At 49.4% G+C, this 23311-nt stretch overlaps 1 protein-coding gene across 1 annotated transcript in view; it reads right to left on the reverse strand.

Annotated features, from left to right (window-relative positions):
* Positions 1 to 209: 209 nt before the first annotated feature.
* LOC134341562 (uncharacterized) overlaps positions 210 to 23311 on the reverse strand; it is a 26441-nt gene continuing 3339 nt past the window's right edge. Inside the window, exons 3-10 of the mRNA XM_063039428.1 lie at positions 20745 to 20924; positions 19436 to 19555; positions 15676 to 15795; positions 9697 to 9813; positions 8607 to 8759; positions 4670 to 4812; positions 1179 to 1288; positions 210 to 390 (exon numbers count right to left, since the gene is read on the reverse strand). Of these exons, the coding sequence (XP_062895498.1) occupies positions 210 to 390; positions 1179 to 1288; positions 4670 to 4812; positions 8607 to 8759; positions 9697 to 9813; positions 15676 to 15795; positions 19436 to 19555; positions 20745 to 20924 (1124 nt within the window). The remainder of the gene's footprint in view (positions 391 to 1178; positions 1289 to 4669; positions 4813 to 8606; positions 8760 to 9696; positions 9814 to 15675; positions 15796 to 19435; positions 19556 to 20744; positions 20925 to 23311) is intronic.

Consider the following 23311-nt stretch of genomic DNA (forward strand, 5'->3'; position numbering starts at 1 on the left):
AGAAAAAGGGGCTTTAATAGGTGAGGTGGGAGGGGAGAAGGATGAGAGAGGGTGTGGGTTTGGTGGAACGAGGGTAAAGAGAAGGCGGAATGGCGAGTAAGAGAGCGATAGAAGGAGCGAGGAGAATAGGGCAGGGATTGGAGAAGAGAGGACGGGTCGGTGAGAGTCGGAGAGAGAGATGGGGGAGAAAGAGGGTGTTGTCATCTGATTCAAGTCGGCCCCACGGGCTGTTGACAGAGATCCTGGATCTTTTCACGAATATCTGGGCACAAAGATGCCGATTTCTCACAGATGAAACGGCGCTGAGCGTTTTTGCAACCGGCACGTTCACATTCAATGCATTCGAAATTTCTAGCTTGCTTCTTGTACACGACATAAGAGGCCACTTGCCTGTGAAAGAGGAGTAAACAAGTTCAAAAGGGATAACGGTCCCGCAGCAGACAGCCCTGTGTCAGTCCCCTAACTCACTGACACACTCCCTCACCACTGACCTGTGGCAGACCCCAAAATCTCCCACCTCCCCACTTTCACAGCACAGCCCTGTATCAGCCTCCAGAACACTCCCACCGGCCCTCTCTGCCCCTGCAGCCCTGAGTCAGTCCCCTAAATTAATCCCTTGCACGCCTCTCTCCGCACAGACGAAGTGAGACCCCAAAATAACCCCAGTATCTACCTGCTCCCCACAGGCCCCAACATACACACATAACGCCACTCTTTTCCTAAGGCTCCATGTTAGTTCCCAAAATACTCCTATTACTTCACTGTCTTCACACAGACCTGCATTATATCCCAAAATACTGTCACTTCCCACTCTCAGCCCACAGATCAATGTCAGTCCAAAGTATACCACTGCCTTATTCTCTCCGAACGGCCCCGTGTCTGTCCCCCAAATACTCGCACTTCGCCCTCTCTTCCCGTGCCAGTACTGGTAATAATCACAGCCTTCTTCTTGGAGACCTCTGTCAGAAACCAAAACACTCCCATTTCCCACTCTCTTCCCGCAGACCTCTGTCAATATCCAAACTAATCTCACTGACAAATTCTCTATCCACAGATCTGTACCAGTCCCCAAAGTACTCCCACTGCCTCACTCTCTCCTGAAACCTGTGTCAGTTCCCAAAATAGCCCCACAGCTCCACTTGCTCCCTGAGCCCCGTGTCTGTCCCCAAAATACTTACAGGCGCTGCAGGGTTGTTTTGAGGTGACAGACTGACAGGCACCCTGTGAGCCACATGGATAGCACATTGATGGGCTCACAGAGTGCGTCACTGATCAACTTCTGTGTGAACTGCAATGTTCCGACAAGAGCTGTCTTTTACTATTCAAATAACAAGCCATGGGTAACAAGGGACATTAAGGACATCCTGAACGCGAACAAGAGGGCGTTTAGAGATGGAAATAGACAGGAGCTGAGGGCAATACAGAGGGACCTGAAAGCCAGGATCAGGGAGGCTAAAGACAGGTACAGGAGGAAGCTTGAGTGGAAACTCCAGCAGAACAACATGAGAGAGGTCTGGACGGGGATGAGGACCATCACTAGGTTCCGGCAAATTAGCAGTAGAGGAGCTGAAGGCAGTGTGGACAGGGCCAACGAACTTAACCAGATTTTTAACAGATTTGACATTGTGGCCCCTGCCCATCCCCCACATGAGTTATCTGTTGTCGGCCCCCAACCAACACATACTTCACTCTCCCCTCCTACCCTTCCTCACAGTCACCCACCCAGCTCTCATTACTATACCCCTCCCCCACACGAAACCACCACGGTGGGCTTCACAGCTGAACAGGTGAGAAGACAGCGGAAACGTTTCAACCCAAGCAGGGCTGTAGGACCGGATGGTGTCAGTACCAGGGTGCTCAAAGCCTGTGTCCATCAGGTATGTGGAGTACTTCGCCATGTCTTCAACCTGAGCCTGTGTCTCCGGAGGGTTCCTGTGCTGTGGAAGACGTCCTGCCTCGTCCCTGTACAGAAGACGCCGCTCCCCAGCGGCCTCAATGACTACAAACCGGTGGCATTGACCTCCCACATGTTGAAGACCCTGGAGAGACTTATTCTGGAGCTGCTCCGGCCTATGGTCAGGCCACAATTAGATCCCTTCCAGTTTGCCTACCAGCTCAGACTAGGAGTTGAAAATGCCATCGTCTACCTGCTGAACCGTGTCTACGCCCACCTGGACAAGCCAGCGAGCACTGTGAGGGTCATGTTTTTTGACTTCTCCAGTGCGTTCAACATCATCCGCCCGGCTCTGCTGGGGGAGAAGCTGACAGCGATGCAGGTGGATGCTTCCCTGGTGTCATAGATTATTGATTACCTGACTGGCAGACCACGGTATGTGTGCCTGCAACAGTGTGTGTCCGACACAGTGATCAGCAGCACTGAGGCTTCACAAGGGACTGTCTTGTCTCCCTTTCTCTTCACCATTTCAACCTCGGACTTCAACTACTGCGGGGTCTTGTCATCTTCAGAAGTTTACTGATGACTCTGCCATAGTTGGATGCATCAGCAAGGGAGATGAGGCTGAGTACAGGGCTACGGTAGGAAACTTTGTCACATGGTGTGAGCAGACTTATCTGCAGCTTAATGTGAAAAGGATTAAGGAGCTGGTGGTAGACCCGAGGACAGCTAAGGTACTGGTGACTCCTGTTTCCATCCATGAGGTCAGTGTGGACATGGTGGAGGATTGAAAATACCTTGGGATACGAATTGACAGTAAACTGCACTGATCTAAGAACACTCAGGCTCTCTAGAAGGAAGGTCAGAGCCGTCTCTATTTCCTGAGGAGACCGAGGTCCTTTAACATCTGCCGGACGATGCTGAGGATGTTCTACGAGTCTGTCGTGGATAGTGCTGTCATGTTTGCTTTTGTGTGCAGGGGCAGCAGGGTGAGGGTAGCAGACACCAACAGAATCAACAAACTCATTCGTAAGGCCAGTAATGTTGTGGGGATGGAACTGGACTCTCTGACGGTGGTGTCTGAACTGAGGATGCTGTCCAAGTTGCATGCCATCTTAGACAATGTCTCCCATCAATAATGTACTGATTGGGCACATGAGTACATTCAGCCAGAGACTCATTCCACCGACATGCAACACAAAGTATCATAGGAAGTCATTCCTGCCTGTGGCCATCAAACTTTACAACTCCTCCCTTGGTGGGTCAGACACCCTGAGCCAATAGGCTGGTCCTGAACTTATTTCCTGGCATAATGTACATATAACTATTTAACTATCTATGGTTTTATTACTATTTATTATTTATGGTGCAACTGTAACGGAAACCAATTTCCCCCGGGATCAATAAAGTATGACTATGACTATGACTATTACTCTCCCAAAACCTGTGTCAGTTCACAAAATAGCCCCGCAGATCCACTCGCTCCCACGGACCCGTGTCGGTCTACAAAATGATCCCACTGCCCAAACTTCTCCCTGCAGCCCTGTGCCAATCACCAAAACACTCCCATTTCCCACTCTCCTCCCACAGTCCACAAGTGAGTTCAACTACACACACTCTGCTAACAGCCCGTGTCGGTTCTCAAAATAATCCAATTGCCCACTCTTCCTCCACAGATCTGTGTGTCCCAAATTAATCCCACTGCCTCACTCCCTCCCCACAGTGTCCGTCTCCAAAATACTCCCACTGGTTCAATTCCTTTCCACAGTCGTGTGTCAGTCCCTAAACAAATCCAAACGCCCCACTCTCTCGTCGCAGACCTTCCACTGTCCCCAAAATGCAACCAAATCTCACACTCTGCCCAGAGAAATCGTCAGTCCGCAAACTAATCACCCTGCTCGCTCCCTCTCGCAACCCGTGTCAGTTCCCAATCTAATCCCGCTGCCCACTCGCTTCTAGCAGCCTGTACCAATCCCCAAACTAATCCCACGACCAACTCTGTCCTCAACAACTTCCATGACCCTAAATCTCACCCGAATTTGCATTTTCCAATCCAGTATGAACTGCGTTGGTCCATGGCAGCTTTCTTGACAAGCTTCTGTGAAATTAAATTGCTATCATTAATGATTGAATTCCAGCACAACTTAAGGTTCGTCACGTTATATCTGACCCCGGGAGTGTGTGATGTGACGGTGCGAAGGAAGCATCAAACTGTCTCACCCCGGGAATGTGTGAAGGAACTGCGTAGAGGGAGATCCACTCTGTCTGACCCGAGAGTGTGCGATGGGACGGTGTGGTGGGAGCTTCCTACTTTGTCTGACCCCTGTGTCTGACCCCGGGAGGGTGTGGTGGGACGGTATGGAAGGAGCTTCACTCTGTGTCTGACCCAGGGAGGGTGCGATGGGGCGGTATGGAGGGAGCTTCACTCTGTGTCTGACCATGCGTGTATGTGATGTGACGGTTCGAGGGAGATTCACTGTGTATCTGACACCGGGATTGTGTGATGGGACGGTGTGGAGGGAGCTTCACTCTGTGTCTGACCCCGGGTGTGTGTGATGGGACGGTGGGAAGGGAGATTCACTCTGTGTCTGACCCCGGGAGTGTGTGATGGGACGGTGTGGAGGGAGATTCACTCTGTGTCTGACCCCGGGAGTGTGTGGTGGGACGGTGTGAAGGGAGATTCACTCTGTGTCTGACCCCGGGAGTGTGTGATGGGACGGTGTGGAGGGAGATTGACTCTGGTGTTGATATACCTTCACTCGATCTGACACATACCTCTTCTTCTGCTGAATTTATTTCCAGCAGATTAGAATCAGAGTTCGCACAACGCCGCTTCGCCTCAGCGTAGGATCTTTCAATCGTGGATATAAAATAACACCCGACTTCATTTCTGAACCAGTCCTGGGAAAATGCTTGCTCTGAAAATTCGGAACAAGAAACAGTGAGTCTCCCTCCGTGCGTCCATTGCATCCGTCGGGAGACAGACATAGAATAGGGATCCAAGCAACACACACACAATGCTGGTGAAAGCTGTAGGCCGGACAGCATCGAAAGTGGTAGAGGTACTGTCGACGTTTCGGGCCGAGACCCTTCGTCAGCAACAACTGAACGGAGAGATAGTAAGAGATTTGAAAATGGGGCGGGGGGAGATCAGAAATGATAAGAGAAGACAGGAGGGGAGGTTTGGAGCTAAGAGCTGCAAAGTTGATTGGCAAAAGGGATACGAGGCTAGAGAAGGGAGAGAATCATGTGACGGGAGGCCTTGGGAGAACGAAAGGGGGAGGGGAGCCAAAGAGTTATAGTGAGAGGGATTAGAATAGATTATTACATTATGAGGACACGCAGTCCTCTTCCATTGTCATTTAGTAAAGCATGCATTAAGAAATGATACAATGTTCCTCCAGAATGATATCACAGAAACACAAGACAAACCATGACTGAAAAACTGACAAAAAAACACAAAATTATAACATATTTTTTCAAAAGTGCAAAGCAGTACCGTAATTTTATAAAGAACCGACCAAGGGGACGGTAAAAAAAAAGTCTCAAAGTCCCGATAGCCCCATCATCTCACGCAGACGGTAGAAGGAGAAAAACTCTCCCTGCCATGAGCTTCCAACGCTACAAACTTGTCGACGCAGCAACCTGGAAGCACCCGACCACAGCCGACTCTTGAGTCCGTCCGAAGCCTTCGATACTCTGACCAGCCCTCCGACACCGAACACCGAGCACCATCTCTGCCGAGCGTTTCGACCCCGGCTCCGGATTCAGGCAATAGGCAAAACCGAGGATCAGGGGCCTTCCCCCTCCGGAGACTGTAAATTGCACAGTAGCAGCGGCAGCGAAGCGGACATGTCAGAAGTTTATCCAGATGTCCCTCTGTGTTTCTCACGGCTGCCTCCATCAAATCAGGATTGTGCACGGCACCTACTTACAAATATGACGTCATTTCGGAGCGGCCGCGCCTTGTGTCGCGTCGCCATCTTCTCCTCCCCTCCAGGGAGAAAAAAGAGTGAGGAAAAAAGGGGAAAATCATCATAATACTAAAAAAAAAGGATGGTGGGGGATTAACGGAAGTTAGAGAAGTCCAGGTTCATGCCATCATGACGCTACCTCCATACAGTCCCATCACACTCCCAGGGGTTTAACACATTGTGACTCTCGCATTGCACTGTCCCATCAGACACTCCCGGTACAAGACAGAGTGAAGTTCCCTCCTTACTCTCCCAAGACACATTCATGGGGTCAGACACAGAGAGAGTCTCCCTGCATAGCACCCCATCGCAAACACACTGTGTCAGACACAGAGTAAACCTCCCTCCACACCGTCCCATCACACACTTCCGGGGCCAGGCAAAGAGTGAAGCTCCCTCCACACCGTCCTATCACACACTCCCGGGGTCAGACACAGAGTGAATCTCCCTCCACACCATCCCATCACACACTCCCGGGGTCAGACACAGAGTGAATCTCCCTCCACACCGTCCCATCACACACTCCCGGGGTCAGACACAGAGTGAATCTCCCTCCACACCGTCCCATCACACACTCCCGGGGTCAGACACAGAGTGAATCTCCCTCCACACCATCCCATCACACACTCCCGGGGTCAGACACAGAGTGAATCTCCCTCCACACCGTCCCATCACACACTCCCGGGGTCAGACACAGAGTGAATCTCCCTCCACACCGTCCTATCACACACTCCCGGGGTCAGACACAGAGTGAATCTCCCTCCGCACCGTCCCATCACACACTCCCGGGGTCAGACACAGGGTGAATCTCCCTCCGCACCGTCCCATCACACACTCCCTGGGTAAGAGATCAGAATTTAGATCCATCCACAAAGTCCAATCTCACAGAGCCTTGGTTGGACATACTGTGATCTCTCTCTCCAACACCCCATCGCACACTCCAGTGGTGAGACACGGAAAGAAACTCCCTTAGCACACTCGACAAATGTCAGAGGGAGAAAAAATCCCACCCCCACGTCTTCTCAACACACCACAGAGCAAACTGTCAGACACAGAGGGAAGCAGCCTCCTCACCGTCCCATCACACCCCCCCGAATCACCCTCCTTACATTTCGTCACACACTCCCGCGGTCAGACACAAACTGAATGTCCCTCCAGACGGTCCCCTCACACACCTCAGAGACTAACAAAGTGCGTCTCTCCCTCTTTATGTCCAATCACACACTCCCTGGCGAGTCACAGAGTGTAGCTTTCTCTGAATCGTCCCACCACACCCCGCTGTGTTCACACACAAAAGGATGTTCCTCCTTCATCCTCCCATGGCCATCTCATGGGGTCAGACGGCCTCCAATCAGACAATTCACTGTCACATAGAATGAACGTCGCTCTGCTCGGTTTCATCATTCACGCCCAGAGTCAGACAGAGTGAAGCTCTCTCCACACCGTCCCATCATAGACTCCCGGGGTCAGACACGGAGTGAAGCTCCATCCACACCGTCCCATCACAGACTCCCGGAGTCAGACACAGAGTGAAGCTCCCTCCACACTGTCCGATCACACACTCCCGGGGTCAGACAGAGAGTGAAGCTCCATGCACACCGTCCCATCACACACTCCCGGGGTCAGACACAGAGTGAACCTCCCTCCACACCGTCTCATCATACACTCCCGGTTTCAGACACAGACTGAAGCTCCCTCTGCACCGTCCCATCACTCGCTCCCGGAGTCAGACACAGACTGAAGCTCCCTCCACACTGTCCGATCACACACTCCCGGGGTCAGACACAGAGTGAAGCTCCATCCACACCGTCTCATCACACACTCCTGGGGTCAGACACAGAGTGAATCTCCCTCCCCGCCGTCCCATCACACACTCCCGGGGTCAGACACAGAGTGAATCTCCCTCCCCGCCGTCCCATCACACACTCCCGGGGTCAGACACAGAGTGAAGCTCCATCCACACCGTCTCATCACACACTCCCGGGGTCAGACACAGAGTGAAGCTCCCTCCACACTGTCCGATCACACACTCCCGGGGTCAGACACAGAGTGAAGCTCCATCCACACCGTCCCATCACACACTCCCGGGGTCAGACACAGAGTGAACCTCCCTCCACACCGTCTCATCACACACTCCCGGTTTCAGACACAGACTGAAGCTCCTTCTGCACCGTCCCATCACTCGCTCCCGGAGTCAGACACAGACTGAAGCTGTCTCCCCAGGATCCCATCACACACTTGCATATTCAGTCACAGAGTGAACATCCAACCGCCGCCCCCTACCCCCGCCACCTCTGCAACGTCCCATCACTCAATCCCGGATTCAGACACAGAGTGAAGACCCCGCTGCACCGTCCCGTCACACACTCCCGGATTCAGAGTGAAACTCTCTCTCCACGGTACCACAACACTATTCCGAGTTCCGACATGGAGGGAAGCTCTCTGGGCCCTGTCCGATCACACAAACCGCGTGCCAGACACAGAGTGAAGCTGGATCCATACCGTCACATCAGAAATTGCCGGCGTCAGACATAGAGTGAAGCTGTAATGTTATGTCTCACAATCTAGTGGTCAGACACCGAGTGTATCCACCTCCACAACGTTCCGTCACACTCTCGTGGGTTCAGGGATCAGGTTAAACTTCCTTCACGCAGCACCATCACACACTCATCGACGCTCACTCTCTCTATACCTGCCGTGAGATGAGGAGCGGGTTAAAGAGGGGGATGATGTCTCACCTCTTCTGCTGGTCAACAATTCACAGATTTTAGCCTTGGTTTCGTTGACAGATTTGTACTTCATTTCCATCTCGTTGATCTTGGATTGAAGGGTTGAGTTTAACTCATGGTAGTTTCGGTCGAGGGTGAACTTGGACTGACGAATCTGTGATACTGAGAGAGATGGTGAATGATGGTTAGCGTTTACAATGATATGTGAGTCAGCATCACGCTACCGAGCGGGTCACAGAGAGTGTTGTATCAGTGTCACGGTGAAGGGTGTCACAGTGAGAGGCGTCGGCGTGTCGTGTCACGCTGAGGTGTATATCAATGTCCCGGTGCAGGTTTAGTTGCTGTCATAATGGGTGTCTGCGTCAGTATCGTGCGGGGTGTGTTGGAGTTGCTGTGAGAGACGTGACGGTGTCACTGTGATAGTTGTTACTGTGTCCTGGCGAGAGTTGTGCCTTGTTTCAGTGAAGTGTATCTCGATCTCACGGCGAGGGAAATTTCAGAGTGAGGGGCCTGGTGGCATCACGGTGAGTGGACTATCTGTGTCATGGTGTGGTGTGTGCTGGTCTCAGAGAGAGGAGTGTGTCACTGTCACAGGCATGTCATTGCTCCGGTGGGTGTGACAGTGTCGGGCTGAGGTGTTTTGGTGTCACGTTGAGGAGTGTGAAGGTGTCACGGTGTACGGTACCTCAGTGTCATGGCGAAGAGCGTTTCGGTGTCATTGTGAGGCGTGCTTCCGTGTCGCCTTGAGGAGTTTATCAGTGACACGTTCATGGGCATGTCGATGTTACAGTGAGGGGTACGTTTCCGTCAGTGTGTGTCACGGCGATGTTCCGTGCCCGTGTGGCGGTTAGGAGTGTATCTGTGTCTCGTTGAAGATCGTGACCGTGCTACAGTGACAGTATTGTTCATGTTATGGTGAATAGCTTGTTGGTGTGAGGATGAGTCTTCACTGTGTTACGGTAAATGCCGTGTCTTCATCACGGTTATGTGTGTGTCCGTGTAATGTTTTACGTCAGTGTCACTGTGGTGTGTTACAATAGCAATTTATTCCACTGGGTTTACTTATGGTCCGACTACACCCGAGAATCGTTCCACTCACCATGGATCGAGAGTCCGATCACTATCACAATGAGGGGGAACGTAACTATGCAGATTAGGCAGATCTGACGGTATGGTCTATTTACGATCTTCAGTTTGGACTCCTGTTCATGCGCACCTGTGGAGCGACCATACGGCCATAAGACCATAAGATAGTTTAGCAGAGTAGGCCATTCGGGCCATCGAGGTCTCGGCCATTCAATCATTGGCTGATCTAATTCTACCAGTCCTCCCCACTCGCCTGCCTTCTCCCTATACCCTTTGAAAGGCTAGCTAATCAAAAACGTATCTATCTCTGCCTTAAATGCACCCAATCACTTGGTTTCCACAGCTGCTCGAGGTAATAAAAACATCCACAGATTTACCACCCTCTGACTAAAGTAATTTCACCGCATCTAAGTTCTAAAAGGACGTCCTTCAATCCTGAAGTCGTGCCCTCTTGTCCTAGACTCCCCTACCATGGGAAATAACATTTCCATATATAATCTTTTCAGGCCTTTCAACATTTGAAAAGTTTCTATGTGATTCCCCCTCATTCTACTGAGCTCCAGGTAATGCAGCCCAAGAGCTGCCAGATTATCCGCAAAGAGCAACCCTTACATTCCGGAAATAATTCTCGTGAATCTTCCCTGAACCATCTCTTATGTCAGTAAACATAAGGGGCCCAAAACAGCACACAATACTCTAACTGTGGTCTCAGGAGTGCCTTTTGGTGCCTCAACATCACATCCCTGCTCTTACATTCTCGACCTTTAGAAATGAATGTCAACATTTATTTCGCTTTCTTCACCACCGACTGAACCGGGAGATTAATCGTTAGGGAATGTTGCATAAGTACTCCCAAGTCCCTTTGCATTTCGACATTTGAATTCTCCCACTATTTAAATAATAATCTGCGTGCTTATTTCATCCGCCAAAGTGCATGGCCATATTTTTTCCAACATTGCATTTCATTTGCCTCTTCTTTGTCCATTCCCCTAAACTGTCTCTTAAATTTCACTAGTGTATCTGCCTGCACCATTGACTCAGGCAGTGCATTCAACGCAGCAGCCACTCTCTGAGTAAAAAAAAAACTTCCTCTAATATCCCCATGAACTTTCCACCCCTTAACTTAAAGTCATGTCCTCTTTTATTGAGCAGTGTTGCCCTGGGGAAGAGGCACTCCATCTATTCCTCTAAATATCTTCTATAACTCTTTCATATCTCCTCTAATCCGTCTTCTCTCCAAAGAGTAAAGCGCTAGCTCCCTTAACCTCTGATCATAATCGATGCTCTCTAGACAAGGCAGCATCCTGGTAAATCTCCTCTGTACCCTTGCCAATGCTTCCACATCTTTCCGATAGTGAGGCGACCAGTATGGACACAGTACTCCAAGTGTGGCCTAACCAGAGTTTTATAGAGCTGCATCATAAACCTTGCGACTCTTGAACTCTATACCTCGACTTATGAAATTAAAACGCCATAAGCCTTCTTAACTACACTATCTACCTGTGAGGAAACTTTCAGGGATCTGTGTACATGTACTACCAGATCCATCTGATCATCCACGCCATCAAGTATCCTGCAATTTCCTTTGTACTCTGCCTTGGAGTTTGTCCTTCCAAAGTGTACCACCTCACACTCCTCCGGGCTGAACTCCATCTGGCTCTTCTCAGCCCACTTCTGAATCCTATCAATGTCTCTCTGAAATCTTCGAAAATCCTCTACCCTATCTACAACACCACTAACCTTTGTGTCGTCTGCAAACTTGCCAACCCACCCTTCTACCCCAAGATCCAGGCAGTTATCACGAAAAGTAGAGATCCCAGAACCGATCATTGTGGGACACAACTAGTCACAATCCTCCAATCCGAATGTATTCGCTCCACCATAACCCTCTGCCTTCTGCAGGCTAGCCAATTCTGAATCCACCTGGCCGATCCCATGCCGTCTGAAATTCTGAATGAGCCTACCGTGTGGAAGCTTGACAAATGCCTTACTAAAATCCATATGGATCACATCCACTGCACTACCCTCATCTATATTTCTGGTCACCTCCTCAAAGAACTCTATCAGGCTTGTTATACACTATCTGCCCTTCACAAAGCCATGCTGACTGTCCCTGACCAGACCATGATTCTCGATATGCCCATAGATCCTATCTCTAAGAATCTTTTCCAACAGCTTTCCCACCACAGACGTAAGATTCACTGGATTTTTTTGAACAAGGGAACAACATTCGTCTCCCACCAATGCTCTGGTACCATTCCCGTGGACAACGAGGAAATAAAGATCCCAACCGGAGGCTAAACAATCGCTTCACTCGCCTCGGGTAGCAGCCTGGGGATATTCCGTCAGGCCCCGGGAACCTATCCATCCTAATGTATATTACCAACTCCAAAACCTCCCCTCCCTTAATATCAACATGCTCCAGAACATCAACGTCACTCATATTGTCCTCACCGTCATCAAGTTCCCTCTCATTGTTGAATACCGAAGAGAAGCATTCATTGAGGACCTCACTCACTTCCACAGACACCAGTAACATCTTGCCACCTTCACTCCTGTCATCCTGTTGTTCTTCATATCACTGATTCTTCGCATCTTGCAACTCATGAAACTCAGCAATGCACCCATCTACAAATTCATCCGGATCATTTATAAACGGCTTAGACAGGAGATGGAATGTGCTCCCACTGAAGTGGTCGAAACAGATGAATTATTCAGGTCAAATAGAATAGAATAGAATGGAATAGAATAGAAAACCCACAGCACAATACAGGCCCTTCGGTCCACAAAGTTGTGACGTACATGTCCCTCCATTAGAAATTACTAGGCTTACCTATAACACTCTATTTTACTGACTCCATGTAGCAATCCAAAAGTCTCTTAAAAGAAGCTATCGTATCCGCCTCCACCACCGTTGCCGGCAGCCCATTCCTCGCACTCATCACTCTCTGAGTGAAAAACATAGCCCTGACATCTCCCCTGCACCTACTCCCCAGCACCTTAAAACTGTGTCCTCTTGTGGCAACCATTTCAGCCCTGGGGGAAAAAGCCTCTGACTATCCACACCACCAATGCCTCTGATTATCACATACACAAGAAAATAAAGGAAACGCTCAAAAAGGTTCAGAGACCTGTGTAATGTTAGAGCTCGAGAAGATTGTAAATCTAATAGGAAGGATTTTAAGAAGGAAATTAGGGGAGCCAGAAGGAGACATGAGAAGGAGTTGGTGGGCAGTATTTAGGAAACGCCCAAGGTATTCTCCAAGCATGTGAAGAGCAAGGGGATAAGACGTGAAAGAAAAGGACCTATCTAATGTGACGGTGGGAAAGTGTGTATGGAACCGGACGGAACAGAAGAGGTACTTCACAAAATGAGGAAGTATGCAGATGTTACTAAGATAGGTGGAGTTGTGGATAATGAAGAAGGTTTTCAAAGCTTGCAGAGCGATCTAGGCCAGTTACAAGAGTAAGCTGAAAGATGGTAGATGGTGTTTAATGCTGATAAGTGTGAGGTGCTACATTTTGGTAGGACTAATCAAAATAGTCTATAAATGGTAAATGGTAGGACATTGAAGAATACTGTAGAACAGAGGAATCTAGGAATAATGGTGTATAGTTCCCTGAAGGTGGGATCTCATGTGGACAGGGTGGTGAAGAAAGCTTTTGGTATGCTGGCCTTTAGAAATCAGAGCTTTGAGTATAGGAGTTGAAATTGCACAAGGCATTGGAGGGGCCAAATTTGGAGTATCGTGCACAGATTTGGTCACCGAATTACAGGAAAGATGTCAACAAAATAGAGACAGTGCAGATAAGATTTACTAGAACGTTACCTGGGTTTCATCACCTACGTTACAGAGAAAGGTTGAACAAGTTGCGTCGTTATTCTTCAGAACATAGAAGATTGAGGGGGGACTTGATAGAGGTATTTAAAATTATGAGGGGGGATTGATAGAGTTGACGTAGTTATGCTCTTTCCATTGAGAATGGAGAGATTCAAACAAGAGGACATATGTTGACAGTTAAAGGGCGAAGGTTCAGGGGCAACATGAGGGGGGACTTCTTTACTCAGAGAGTGGCAGCTGTGTGGAACGAGCTTCCAGCAGAAGTGGTTGAGGCAGGCGATATTGTCAGGAAAGGAATGGAAGGTTATCGGGTGATTTCAGGTCGGTGGGACTAGGTGAGAGTAAGAGTTCGGCACGGACTAGAAGGGCCGCAAGGCCTGTTTCCGTGCTGTAATTCTTATATGGTTTTATAAAACTTTACTTCAGTATTCACTACGGGAAAGGATTTTGGTGATTGTTGTGATGACTTGCAACAGACTGAAAAGTTTTGAACATGTGGATATTAAGAAAGCGGATGCGCTGGAGCTTTTGGAAAACATCAAGTTTCGATAAATGGTCGGGACCGGATAAGATATACCCCAGGCTACTTTGGAGGCGAGGGAGAGGATTGCTGAGCCTTGGTTCCGGAGGATTAGAGAGTTGCGGATGTTGCTCCTTTATTCAAGAAAGTGGGCAGAGATAGCTCAGGAAATTATAGACCAGTGAGGTTTACCTCAGTGGTTGGTAAGTTGATGGAGAAGGTCTTGAGAGGCAGGATTTATGAACATTTGGAGAGGTATAATATGATCAGGAGTAGTCAGCATGGCTTTGTTAAGGGCAGGTCACGCCTGACGAGCCTGATTGAAGATTTTTTCTCAATGTGACTAAACACAGTGATGTAGGATGAGCAGTAGATGCAGTGGAAATGGATTTCAGCAAGGCATTTGATAAGGTACCTCATGCCAGGCTTATTGAGATAGTAAGCTGGCATGGGATCCAAGGGGGCATTGCTTTTTGGATCCAGAACTGTCTTGCCCATACAAAACAAAGAGTGGTTGTGGACGGGTCATATTCTGCATGGAGGTCGGTCACCAGTGGTGTGCCTCAGCGAACTGTTTTGGGTCCCCTGCTCTTCGTGATGTTTATGAATGACCTGGATGAGGAAGTGGAGGGAAGGGTTATAAAGTTTGCTGATGACACAAAGGTTGTTGGTATTGTGGATAGTGTGGACGGCTGTCAGAAGTTACAGCGAGGCATTGATAGGATGCAAAACTGGGCTGAGAAGTGGCAGATGGAGTTCAACACAGTTAAGTGTGAAGTGGTTCATTTTGGTAGGTCAAATATGATGGCAGAATATAATATTAATGTTATGACTCTTGGCAGTGTGGAGGATCGGAGGGATCTTAGGGTCCGAGTCCAGAGGGCACTCAAAAGAGCTACGCAGGTTGACTCTGTGGTTAAGAAGGCGTAGGGTGTATCGGCCTTCATCAACCGTGGAATTTAATTTAGGAGCTGAGAGGTATTGTTGCAGCAATATTGGACACTGGTCAGAGTACAATTGGATTACTGTGCTCAGTTCTGGTCGGCTCACTACAGGAAGGATGTGGATGCAATAGAAAGCGTGCAGAGGAGATTTACAAGGACGTTGCTTGGATGGGGGCGCATGTCTTATGAGAATAGGTTGAGTGAATACGGTTTTTTCTTCTTGGAGCGACTGAGGATGAGAGGAGACCTGATAGAGGTGTACAGGATGATGAGAGGCATTGATCATGTGGATAGTCAGATGCTTTTTCCCAGGGATGAAATGGTTGCCACAAGAGGATACAGGTTTAAGATGCTGGGGAGTAGTTACAGAGGAGATGGCAAGGACACCTTCTTTACTCAGAGAGTGGTGAGTGCGTGGAATAGACTGCCGGCAACGGTGGTGGAGACTTATACGACAGGGTATTTTTACAGATTTTTGGAGGTACATGGAGCTTGGTAAATTAGAGGGGATAGGTAAGAGTAGTAATTTCTAAGGCAGAGACGTGTTCGGCACAATGCTTTGGGCCAAAGGGTTTGTATTGTGCTGTATGTGTTCTATGTATCTATGTTTCTAATTAGAAATTTGAAAATCCTGAGCGAATGACACATGGCGCTTCCAGAATAGCGTCACTACTGTGAACTCTGACCTGTTTGTGCATTTGTTGGCATCCCTCCGGGTCCCGAGGCAATGGGAGGATCCTCGTCCTCATCGATGACGGGTTCGTTTTTCGGGAAGTTCAGCTCTGAGTAGATGGAGGTCAGGCCGTCTGAAAGAGAGAAAGTCAAACAGGCAGATCAGTGAGTGATTGAGACGGGGTAGAGAATGGGGGAGTGAGTCACGGAGAGAGAGAAGAGACCGCAGAAGAGAGAGAGGGGTAAGCGAGGGGGATGGGGGCTGACAGACAGCGAGACAAATGGTTTGTGGGAGATCGAGGAGAGAGAGGAGGAGGGACGGTGAAAGCGATGGACAGGGACGGGGAGAGACCGATGGGGCAATGGGCGGGAAAATGCGGCAGCAGAGGGGAAAGAGAACGAGGTGAGAAAGGGGAGAGAGAGTGAGATACAGAGGGGGAGGGGAATGTGTGCCGGGGTAGACTGCAGAAAGACGGGTACAGTGAGACGGGAGAGAAAGGTGCGAGTGAGAGCGAAAGAGAGGGTGTTTGAGATAGGAGAGTGTGCGGAGAACTGTGGGCGACGGATGGGGAAGAGAGAGAAGATAACTTTAGAGCGGAGAAAGCGTCGGGGAGAGGGAGGAAGAGGTGGATAGGGAGGACCAGAAGGCGTGGAGGGGAGATGATCGGAAAACAGGAACAGAGTGAGGTGGGAAGAACGGGTGGGGTTCAGGAAGTGAAACAGTGAGCGGGGAGGGCGAAGAGAAGGGGACAGTGGGAGACAGTAGGAGAAATAGTTTGAGAGAGGGACAGCGTGATAGAGAAGGGGAGAGACGGAGAGAGCGTAGCGAGAGAGAGAGAGAGAGAGGGAGAGAGAGACAGACAGACAGAGAGAGAGAAGGGAGACGGGTGAGAGAAAGGGAGGGAGGGGAGAGAAGGGAAAAAAAGCAAAATACAGTGAGGTTAGAAAAGGGAGAGAGTGTTTTAAGTTTACACTGTGCTCCCTCCTCACCGTCCCTCCCACTGTCCTCACTCCTCATCTCCCCGCCATATACATCACAGACAGAAGAGGTCCCAGTGGAATGCCACGGATACAGATCACTTCACTGGAGTAGAACAGGGTAAAACAGTAACAGAATGCAGAGTAAAGTGTCACAGTTACAGAGGAAGTGCAGTTCAGACAGACAACAAGAGAAACTTTGACGTCAAGAGGACAACTTATCGGAACAGTGGACTGTTCAATTGTCTGATGAAGCGGGTTAGAAACTGTCTTTGAGCCCAGTGAAAGGTGCTTTCGAATCTTCCACCGATAGGAGGTGATGCAGTGTAAGACAATTAGCCAGGGTGCGTGGGGATCTTTATTTGGCTGTGTGCTTTAGCGACGCAGCGGGAACTATAGACAAAGTCTGTAGAGGTGAGACTGAGTACCCCTGATATGCTGAGCTGTGTTCACGAGTCTCTGCAGTTTCCTCCGGTCACGGACGGAGTCGTTTCCCTCAAAGCTGAGCTGCATGGTGATTGGATGCATTGGGTGGTGCATCGGGTAAGATGGGCGAGGTTCTACAAGAACATGCCAGGCTGACTGAGGAGTCAAGAGGCTGACGAGGGCAGAGCAGTAGACATGAATTATAGGGACTCCAGTAAGTCTATTTAATTTCTCCACTTGATCGGCTACTCTGTATAATGGTGTGGAGCCCAGGGAGATTTGACTGACTAAATTGTTTTCATATTCCAGGAATACAAATAAGAGTAAACGTTCACAGTGATCTGGGGGGTCCCTGGCGTGATTCGTGGAGTAAAGTGACACGAGGATACAGGTACAGTACACAGATCCCTGAAAGTGGAGTCACGGGTACACAGGGTGGTGAATGAGGCGCATGACTCGCCATCCTTCACCAGTCAGGATAATGAGTAGAGGAGTGGGGAGATTGCAGATTAACAGGGCGTTAGCGAGGCCGCACTTGGAGAACGGGGTTCAGTTTTGGTCGCCCTGCTGTAGGACGAATATCATTTATCGGTCAGAATGAACTGCAGTCTGAAAATTGGTGAAATCGAATGAATCAAGGACAGTGGAAGCAGACGGTCTTTGCTCCTGCCATGAGGGAGGAGACGGAGGCCGTCATTTTATGAAGAAACTGTGTTTTCCATTTTGTGTGTTAGCAGCTTGGTTGATCCGTGATTCAAAGTAGACACAGTGATGCCACAGACAGTCTGTAGAACTACGGATCAATTACAAATACGACGTCATTTGTGGGCTGTTCTTCGGTTGGGTATAACATGCGGAATTGTGAATGTTGGTCTGCATGCCAAAAAGTTACAGATTGTGAGTTGCTGCTAAGAGGACAATAAATGGAGCAGAGCCAATGAAAATGTGTTAAAGTTCAGACACGTGACCTCTAGCCAATGACACAGGAATGAAATGGATGATTTGGTAAAAAAAAAGATCAAAATAGACGTTTCAACTGTGTTGCCGGAGGTCATTCTGAAACAGAACAACTGAATCCCCGACATGTGAAAATTCAAAAGGCGGGACCACGAGGAACACGTGGCCAGCGGCAGAAACTCCTTTTTAACTGGTCATAACTTTTCTGTACTGTGACTGTTCATGAAAGGTCGGGAATACTTTAGATGATGCGGAGACAAGGTAGTTTGTGAATGAATTTACCAACATGGCAGATTAGACAACACGGGTAACTGTCGGTAAAACAGATCGTCCTGTGTCTCCCTGATCGTTATTAAATGGGTCTTGGAACACTTTGAAACGGAAAGAGTGCAGAGGGAGATTTATGAAGGTATTGACTGGACTCGATGGACTGAATTACTGAGGGAACTCAGGCAGGTTGGGCCTTTATTCCTTGGAGCGCAAGGATGACCTTACTGAGGTGTACAAAACCCCGAGGGGCACAGACGGGGCGAATGAGCACAATCGCATTCTCCAGGCTTGGAGAATCGAAGACCAGAGCGCAAAGGCCAAAGAAGCCTTTGGTACGTTGGCCTTTATTAATCAAAGTACTGAGTATAAGAGCTGGAATGTTATGATGGGGTTGGATAAGGCATTGGTGAGGCCGAATCTGGAGTCTTGGGTTCAGTTTTGGTTACCAAATTACAGGAAGGATATTAATAAGGTTGAAAGAGTGCAGAGAAGGTTTACAAGGATTTTGCCAGGACTTGAGAAACTCAGTTACAGAGAAAGGTTGAATAGGTTAGGACTCTATTCCCTGGAGCGTAGAAGAATGAAGGGAGATTTGGTAGAGGTATATAAAATTATGATGGGTATAGATAGAGTGAATGCAAGCGGGCTTTTCCCACTGGGACAAGGGGAGAAAAAAAAAGAGGACATGGTTTAAGAGTCAGGAGGGAAAAGTTTAAAGGGAACATTAGGGGGGGTTCTTCACACAGAGAGTGGTGGGAGTATGGAATGAGCTGCCAGATGAGGGGGTAAATGCCGGTTCTTTTTTTAACATTTAAGAATCAATTGGGAAGATACATGAATGGAAGGTGTATGGAGGGATATGGTTCGTGTGCAGGTCAGTGGGACTAGGCAGAAAATGGTTCGGCACGGCCAAGAAGGGCTAAAAGGCCTGTTTCTGTGCTGTAGTTTCTCTGGTTCCTATGGTTTTAAGAGAGGTGAAAGAGATTTACTTGGGCAGCCGAGTGACAACCTTTTGTTACCCAGATGGTGGTCCGTCTATGGGGGCCAGAGGAAGTGTTTTATTCAGATGTATTAGAAACTTGGAGACTCGGGTCCAGAACACGGGAAACCCGCCAGAATGACGTCATTACGGCGAGCACCGACCTGTCTGTGCAGTGATTGGCCGCGCGCCGGGCCTCGAGGAGGTGGGAGGATCCTCAAACTCATCAATGAGACGTTCGTCCTTCGGAAAGTTCAGCTCTGAGTAGGTGGAGGTCAGACCGCCTGGAGGAGAGAGATAGAGAATTTGTGCGTGTGTGTGTGTGTGTGTGTGTGTGTGTGTGTGTGTGTGTGTGTGTGTGTGTGTGTGTGTGTGTGTGTGAGAGAGAGAGAGAGAGAGAGAGAGAGAGAGAGAGAGAGTGTAGGGAATGAGGAGAGAGACAGAGTGTGAGATGGGGAAAAGGGGAAGGGTAAGAGAGACGAGAGAGAGCGTGAGGGAGAAAGAGGGGATGGGGGAATAGAAAGTGTGGAGTGGTGAATAAGTGGAAAATGTGGGGACAGAGAGGGGGATGAACAGGGAGATGGATTGAGAGATATAGCAGGGAGTGAGAAGGTGACTGGAAGCAAAGAGTAGGCGGACAGAAAGGGAAAAGGGGCGCGGGAAGAGGAAGAGCGGGAGAGGGGTGGTGGATTGGAGGGAAGAGGGTACAGCATTTGGACAGTGAGAGAGTGAAAGACAATGAAGGGGAGAATGGGGAGGAGGAGGGAGCGGAGGGAACGGGCAGGGAGAGAAGGGGTTGAGAGAGGAGGGAGGCAAGACGGAGTCAGGTGAAAGTCGAGAGAAAAGAGGAACAGAGGGAGAGAAGGTGTGAGCGAAGTGGATAGAGAGGATGAAAGAGAGGGAGGGGCGAGAACGTGGGGAAAGAGGGAGAGGGAGAACTAGTAGGAGAAAGCGGGGAGGGAGCAGAGGGGGAAGAGAGAGGCGGAGAGGAAGAGAGGGAATAGAGAATGGTGTAAGAAAGAGTAGAGTGAGGTTAATATTTTATACAGCGCCCCTCCCACTGTCCTCTATCCTCATCAGTCCTCCCTCGGTGTGTCCTACTCTCCGCCCATTCCCACATCTCTCCTTTCTCAATGCCCCCAGGCTCAACACCCCTCCCACGGTACCACCTCCACGCCGGCCTGCCTATGACATTCTCTCTTCACTGACACCTCCGACAGCACTCTCTCTTCGCCCTATTCCATAGCTGTCCCCCTATGCCGCTCCTCCCCGGCGCTGCCTCCACGCCACTTCCCCGAGTGCAGTCTCCTCACCAACCCTCCAACAGAGCTCCCTCCCCATCGACTGTCCCATCCGTTCATTTGGGGACAGAACAGTGAGAGTCAGTGAAGTTCCCTCCATCCGTCCGATCACATACAGCCGGGATCAAAAACAGAATGGAGATCTCGTCCTCCGCTTTTCTACCCCACTCACCGTTGGAAGGAGACTGTGGGCCCGTGTTTGCGAACTTCACATTCACGTAAGTCTTGCCCTCGTCCATCTTGTTCAGGACTCTCTGCGTCTCTGAGCTGACGAAGGGGAAGGAGCAGTTGGCAGAGGAAGCCCGTGTTGAGAAGGCGGTCAGACCGACTCCAGCAAACACCAGATGGACAGCTGATAAAGAGAGGAACCCAGAGCAGGGAGAGGAAGTGCGGGGAGCAGAGCGAATGAGGACGTGGGAGAGCCTGGTCGAGAGAGATTAGAGTGGCGGGTGTTGGGAGAATATTGAGAGTGGGCAGAGAGGGCAGAGAGGGGACGATTAGGGGTCAGCGGAGAGAGGGGAGCAGCAGTGTAGAGAGGGTAGAGGGGGTGAGAGAAGGGGGAGTGTGTGGACAGAGATGGAAGGTAAGCGTGTGGGAAATGGGGACACGGGAGTAGGGAGGAGAGATGCAGAGAACAGAGGGTGAGGCGTTTCGGCGAGAGATTGGAAAAGAGAGGGATAAAGAGGCGGTGAACGGGAGAAAGAGAGGGAGGGAGAGAGCCGGAATGACAGGGGTCAGAGTGTCGGAGAGGGAGGGGGAGTGGAGCGCTGCAGAGAGAACAAAGTGTTACATGGGGAGCGATGAAGGAGAGGAATATAGACGAAGGATGTAGAGAGGAAGATAAATAGGAGGATAAAGAGAAAAGTAATGGAAGTAAGGGATTAGATATTGAGGGCAGGAGGGAATTAAAGAGGGAATATCCGAGGGATTTGTGTCACTCATACAGAGTCTGTACATTCCGGGAGATGTGAATCCACCTTTGGTCCTGGTTTGCGTGTTGGACTGTTCCTGCTCATGGCCGGGGCTCCAGGCCTTCTGTCCGCGAGAAGCCACAACCCCGGATCAAAGCCCGAAAACACTCCGAAGTGAGTGAGCCTCACCCCCGAATGAAGTAAAACCTCCCTTCAAAACTCATTCCATCCATCGGGTTTCGTGGCCTTATAACCATATAACCATATAACAGGTACAGCACGGAAAGAGGCCTTCTTGGCCCTTCTAGTCCGTGCCGAACACTTACTCTCACCTAGTCCCACCGACCTGCACTCAGCCCATAACCCTCTATTCCTTTCCTGTCCATATAGCTGTCCAATTTAACTTCAAACAACAACATCGAACCTGCTCAGCCACTTCTGCTGGAAGCTCGTTCCACACAGCCACCACTCTCTGAGTAAAGAAGTTCCCCCTCGTGTTACCCCTAAACTTTTGCCCTTTAAATCTCACCTCATGTCCTCTTGTTTGAATCTGCCCCATTTTCAATGGAAAAAGCCTATCGACGTCAACCCTATCTATCCCCCCGCCCCATAATTTTAAATACCTCTATCAAGTCTCCCCTCAACCATCTACCTTCCAAAGAATAAAGGCCCAACTTTACAACCTTTCTCTGTCACTTAGATGGTGAAACCCAGGTAACATTCTACTAAATCTTCTATGTACTCTTTCTATTTTGTTGACATATTTCATATAATTCGGTGACCAAAACTGTACACAATACTCCATATTTGGCCTCACAAATGCTTTGAACAATTTCAACCTTACTTCCCAACAACTATACTCAATACTCCGATTTATCAAGGCCAGCATACCAAAAGCTTTCTTCACCACCCTATCCACAGGAGATTCCACCAGCAGGGATCTTTGCACCGTTAGTCCTAGATCCCTCTGTTCTACCTTTTCGTCCGGTGCCTGCTCTCTCATTCCTTGTTCCATGACAATCTCTCTGTCTGTCTGTCTGTCTGTCTGTCTCTCTCTCTCTCTCTCTCGTTCTACTTCCCCACTCTTCCTCTACTCTCCCCTTTCCCCTCGTACTCCTCTCTCACCACAGATGGACAGGCAGGTGAATAGACAGGATAATTGATTGTGCGATGGAACTATAGTAAAATCGGTAGCAGATACTGATCTAAATGTACCGCCCCTAAACGCACGCAGTATTAGAAATAAATGGATGGCCTTGTTGTCCAACTGCATCTTAAAAGAAACGTACATCAAAGTTGCTGGTGAACGCAGCAGGCCAAGCAGCATCTATAGGAGAAGGTGCGTCGACTGCACCTCTTCCTATAGATGCTGCTTGGCCTGCTGCGTTCACCAGCAACTTTGATTTATGTTGCTTGAATTTCCAGCATCTGCAAAATTCCTGTTGTTTACAGCTTAAAAGACATGACATTCTGGCCATCACCGAGTCATGACTCACGGATGGATGGGATTGGGAGCTGAATGTCCAAGGGTACACATTGTACAGGGAGATAGGAAGGTGGGTAAAGGGGGAGGCGTGGCCCTGATGGTAAGCAACGATATCAAATCACGAGAAGAAGGGACGCAGGATCAGAAGAGGAAGAATCCTTATGGGTCGAGTTAAGAAATGGCTACGGGTATAACACCCTAATAGCCCTTATACACAGGCCTCTAAACAGCAGCCGGGATGTGGACTACAAGTTACAGCGGGAAATAGAAAAAGCCTGTCAGAAGGATCATTTCAAGATAATTATGGAGGATATAAATATGAAAGTTGATTGGGAAAGTCGG

Source organism: Mobula hypostoma, unplaced genomic scaffold (assembly GCF_963921235.1).
Source record: "Mobula hypostoma unplaced genomic scaffold, sMobHyp1.1 scaffold_36, whole genome shotgun sequence".
In the NCBI taxonomy this organism is placed as follows: Eukaryota; Metazoa; Chordata; class Chondrichthyes; order Myliobatiformes; family Myliobatidae; genus Mobula; species Mobula hypostoma.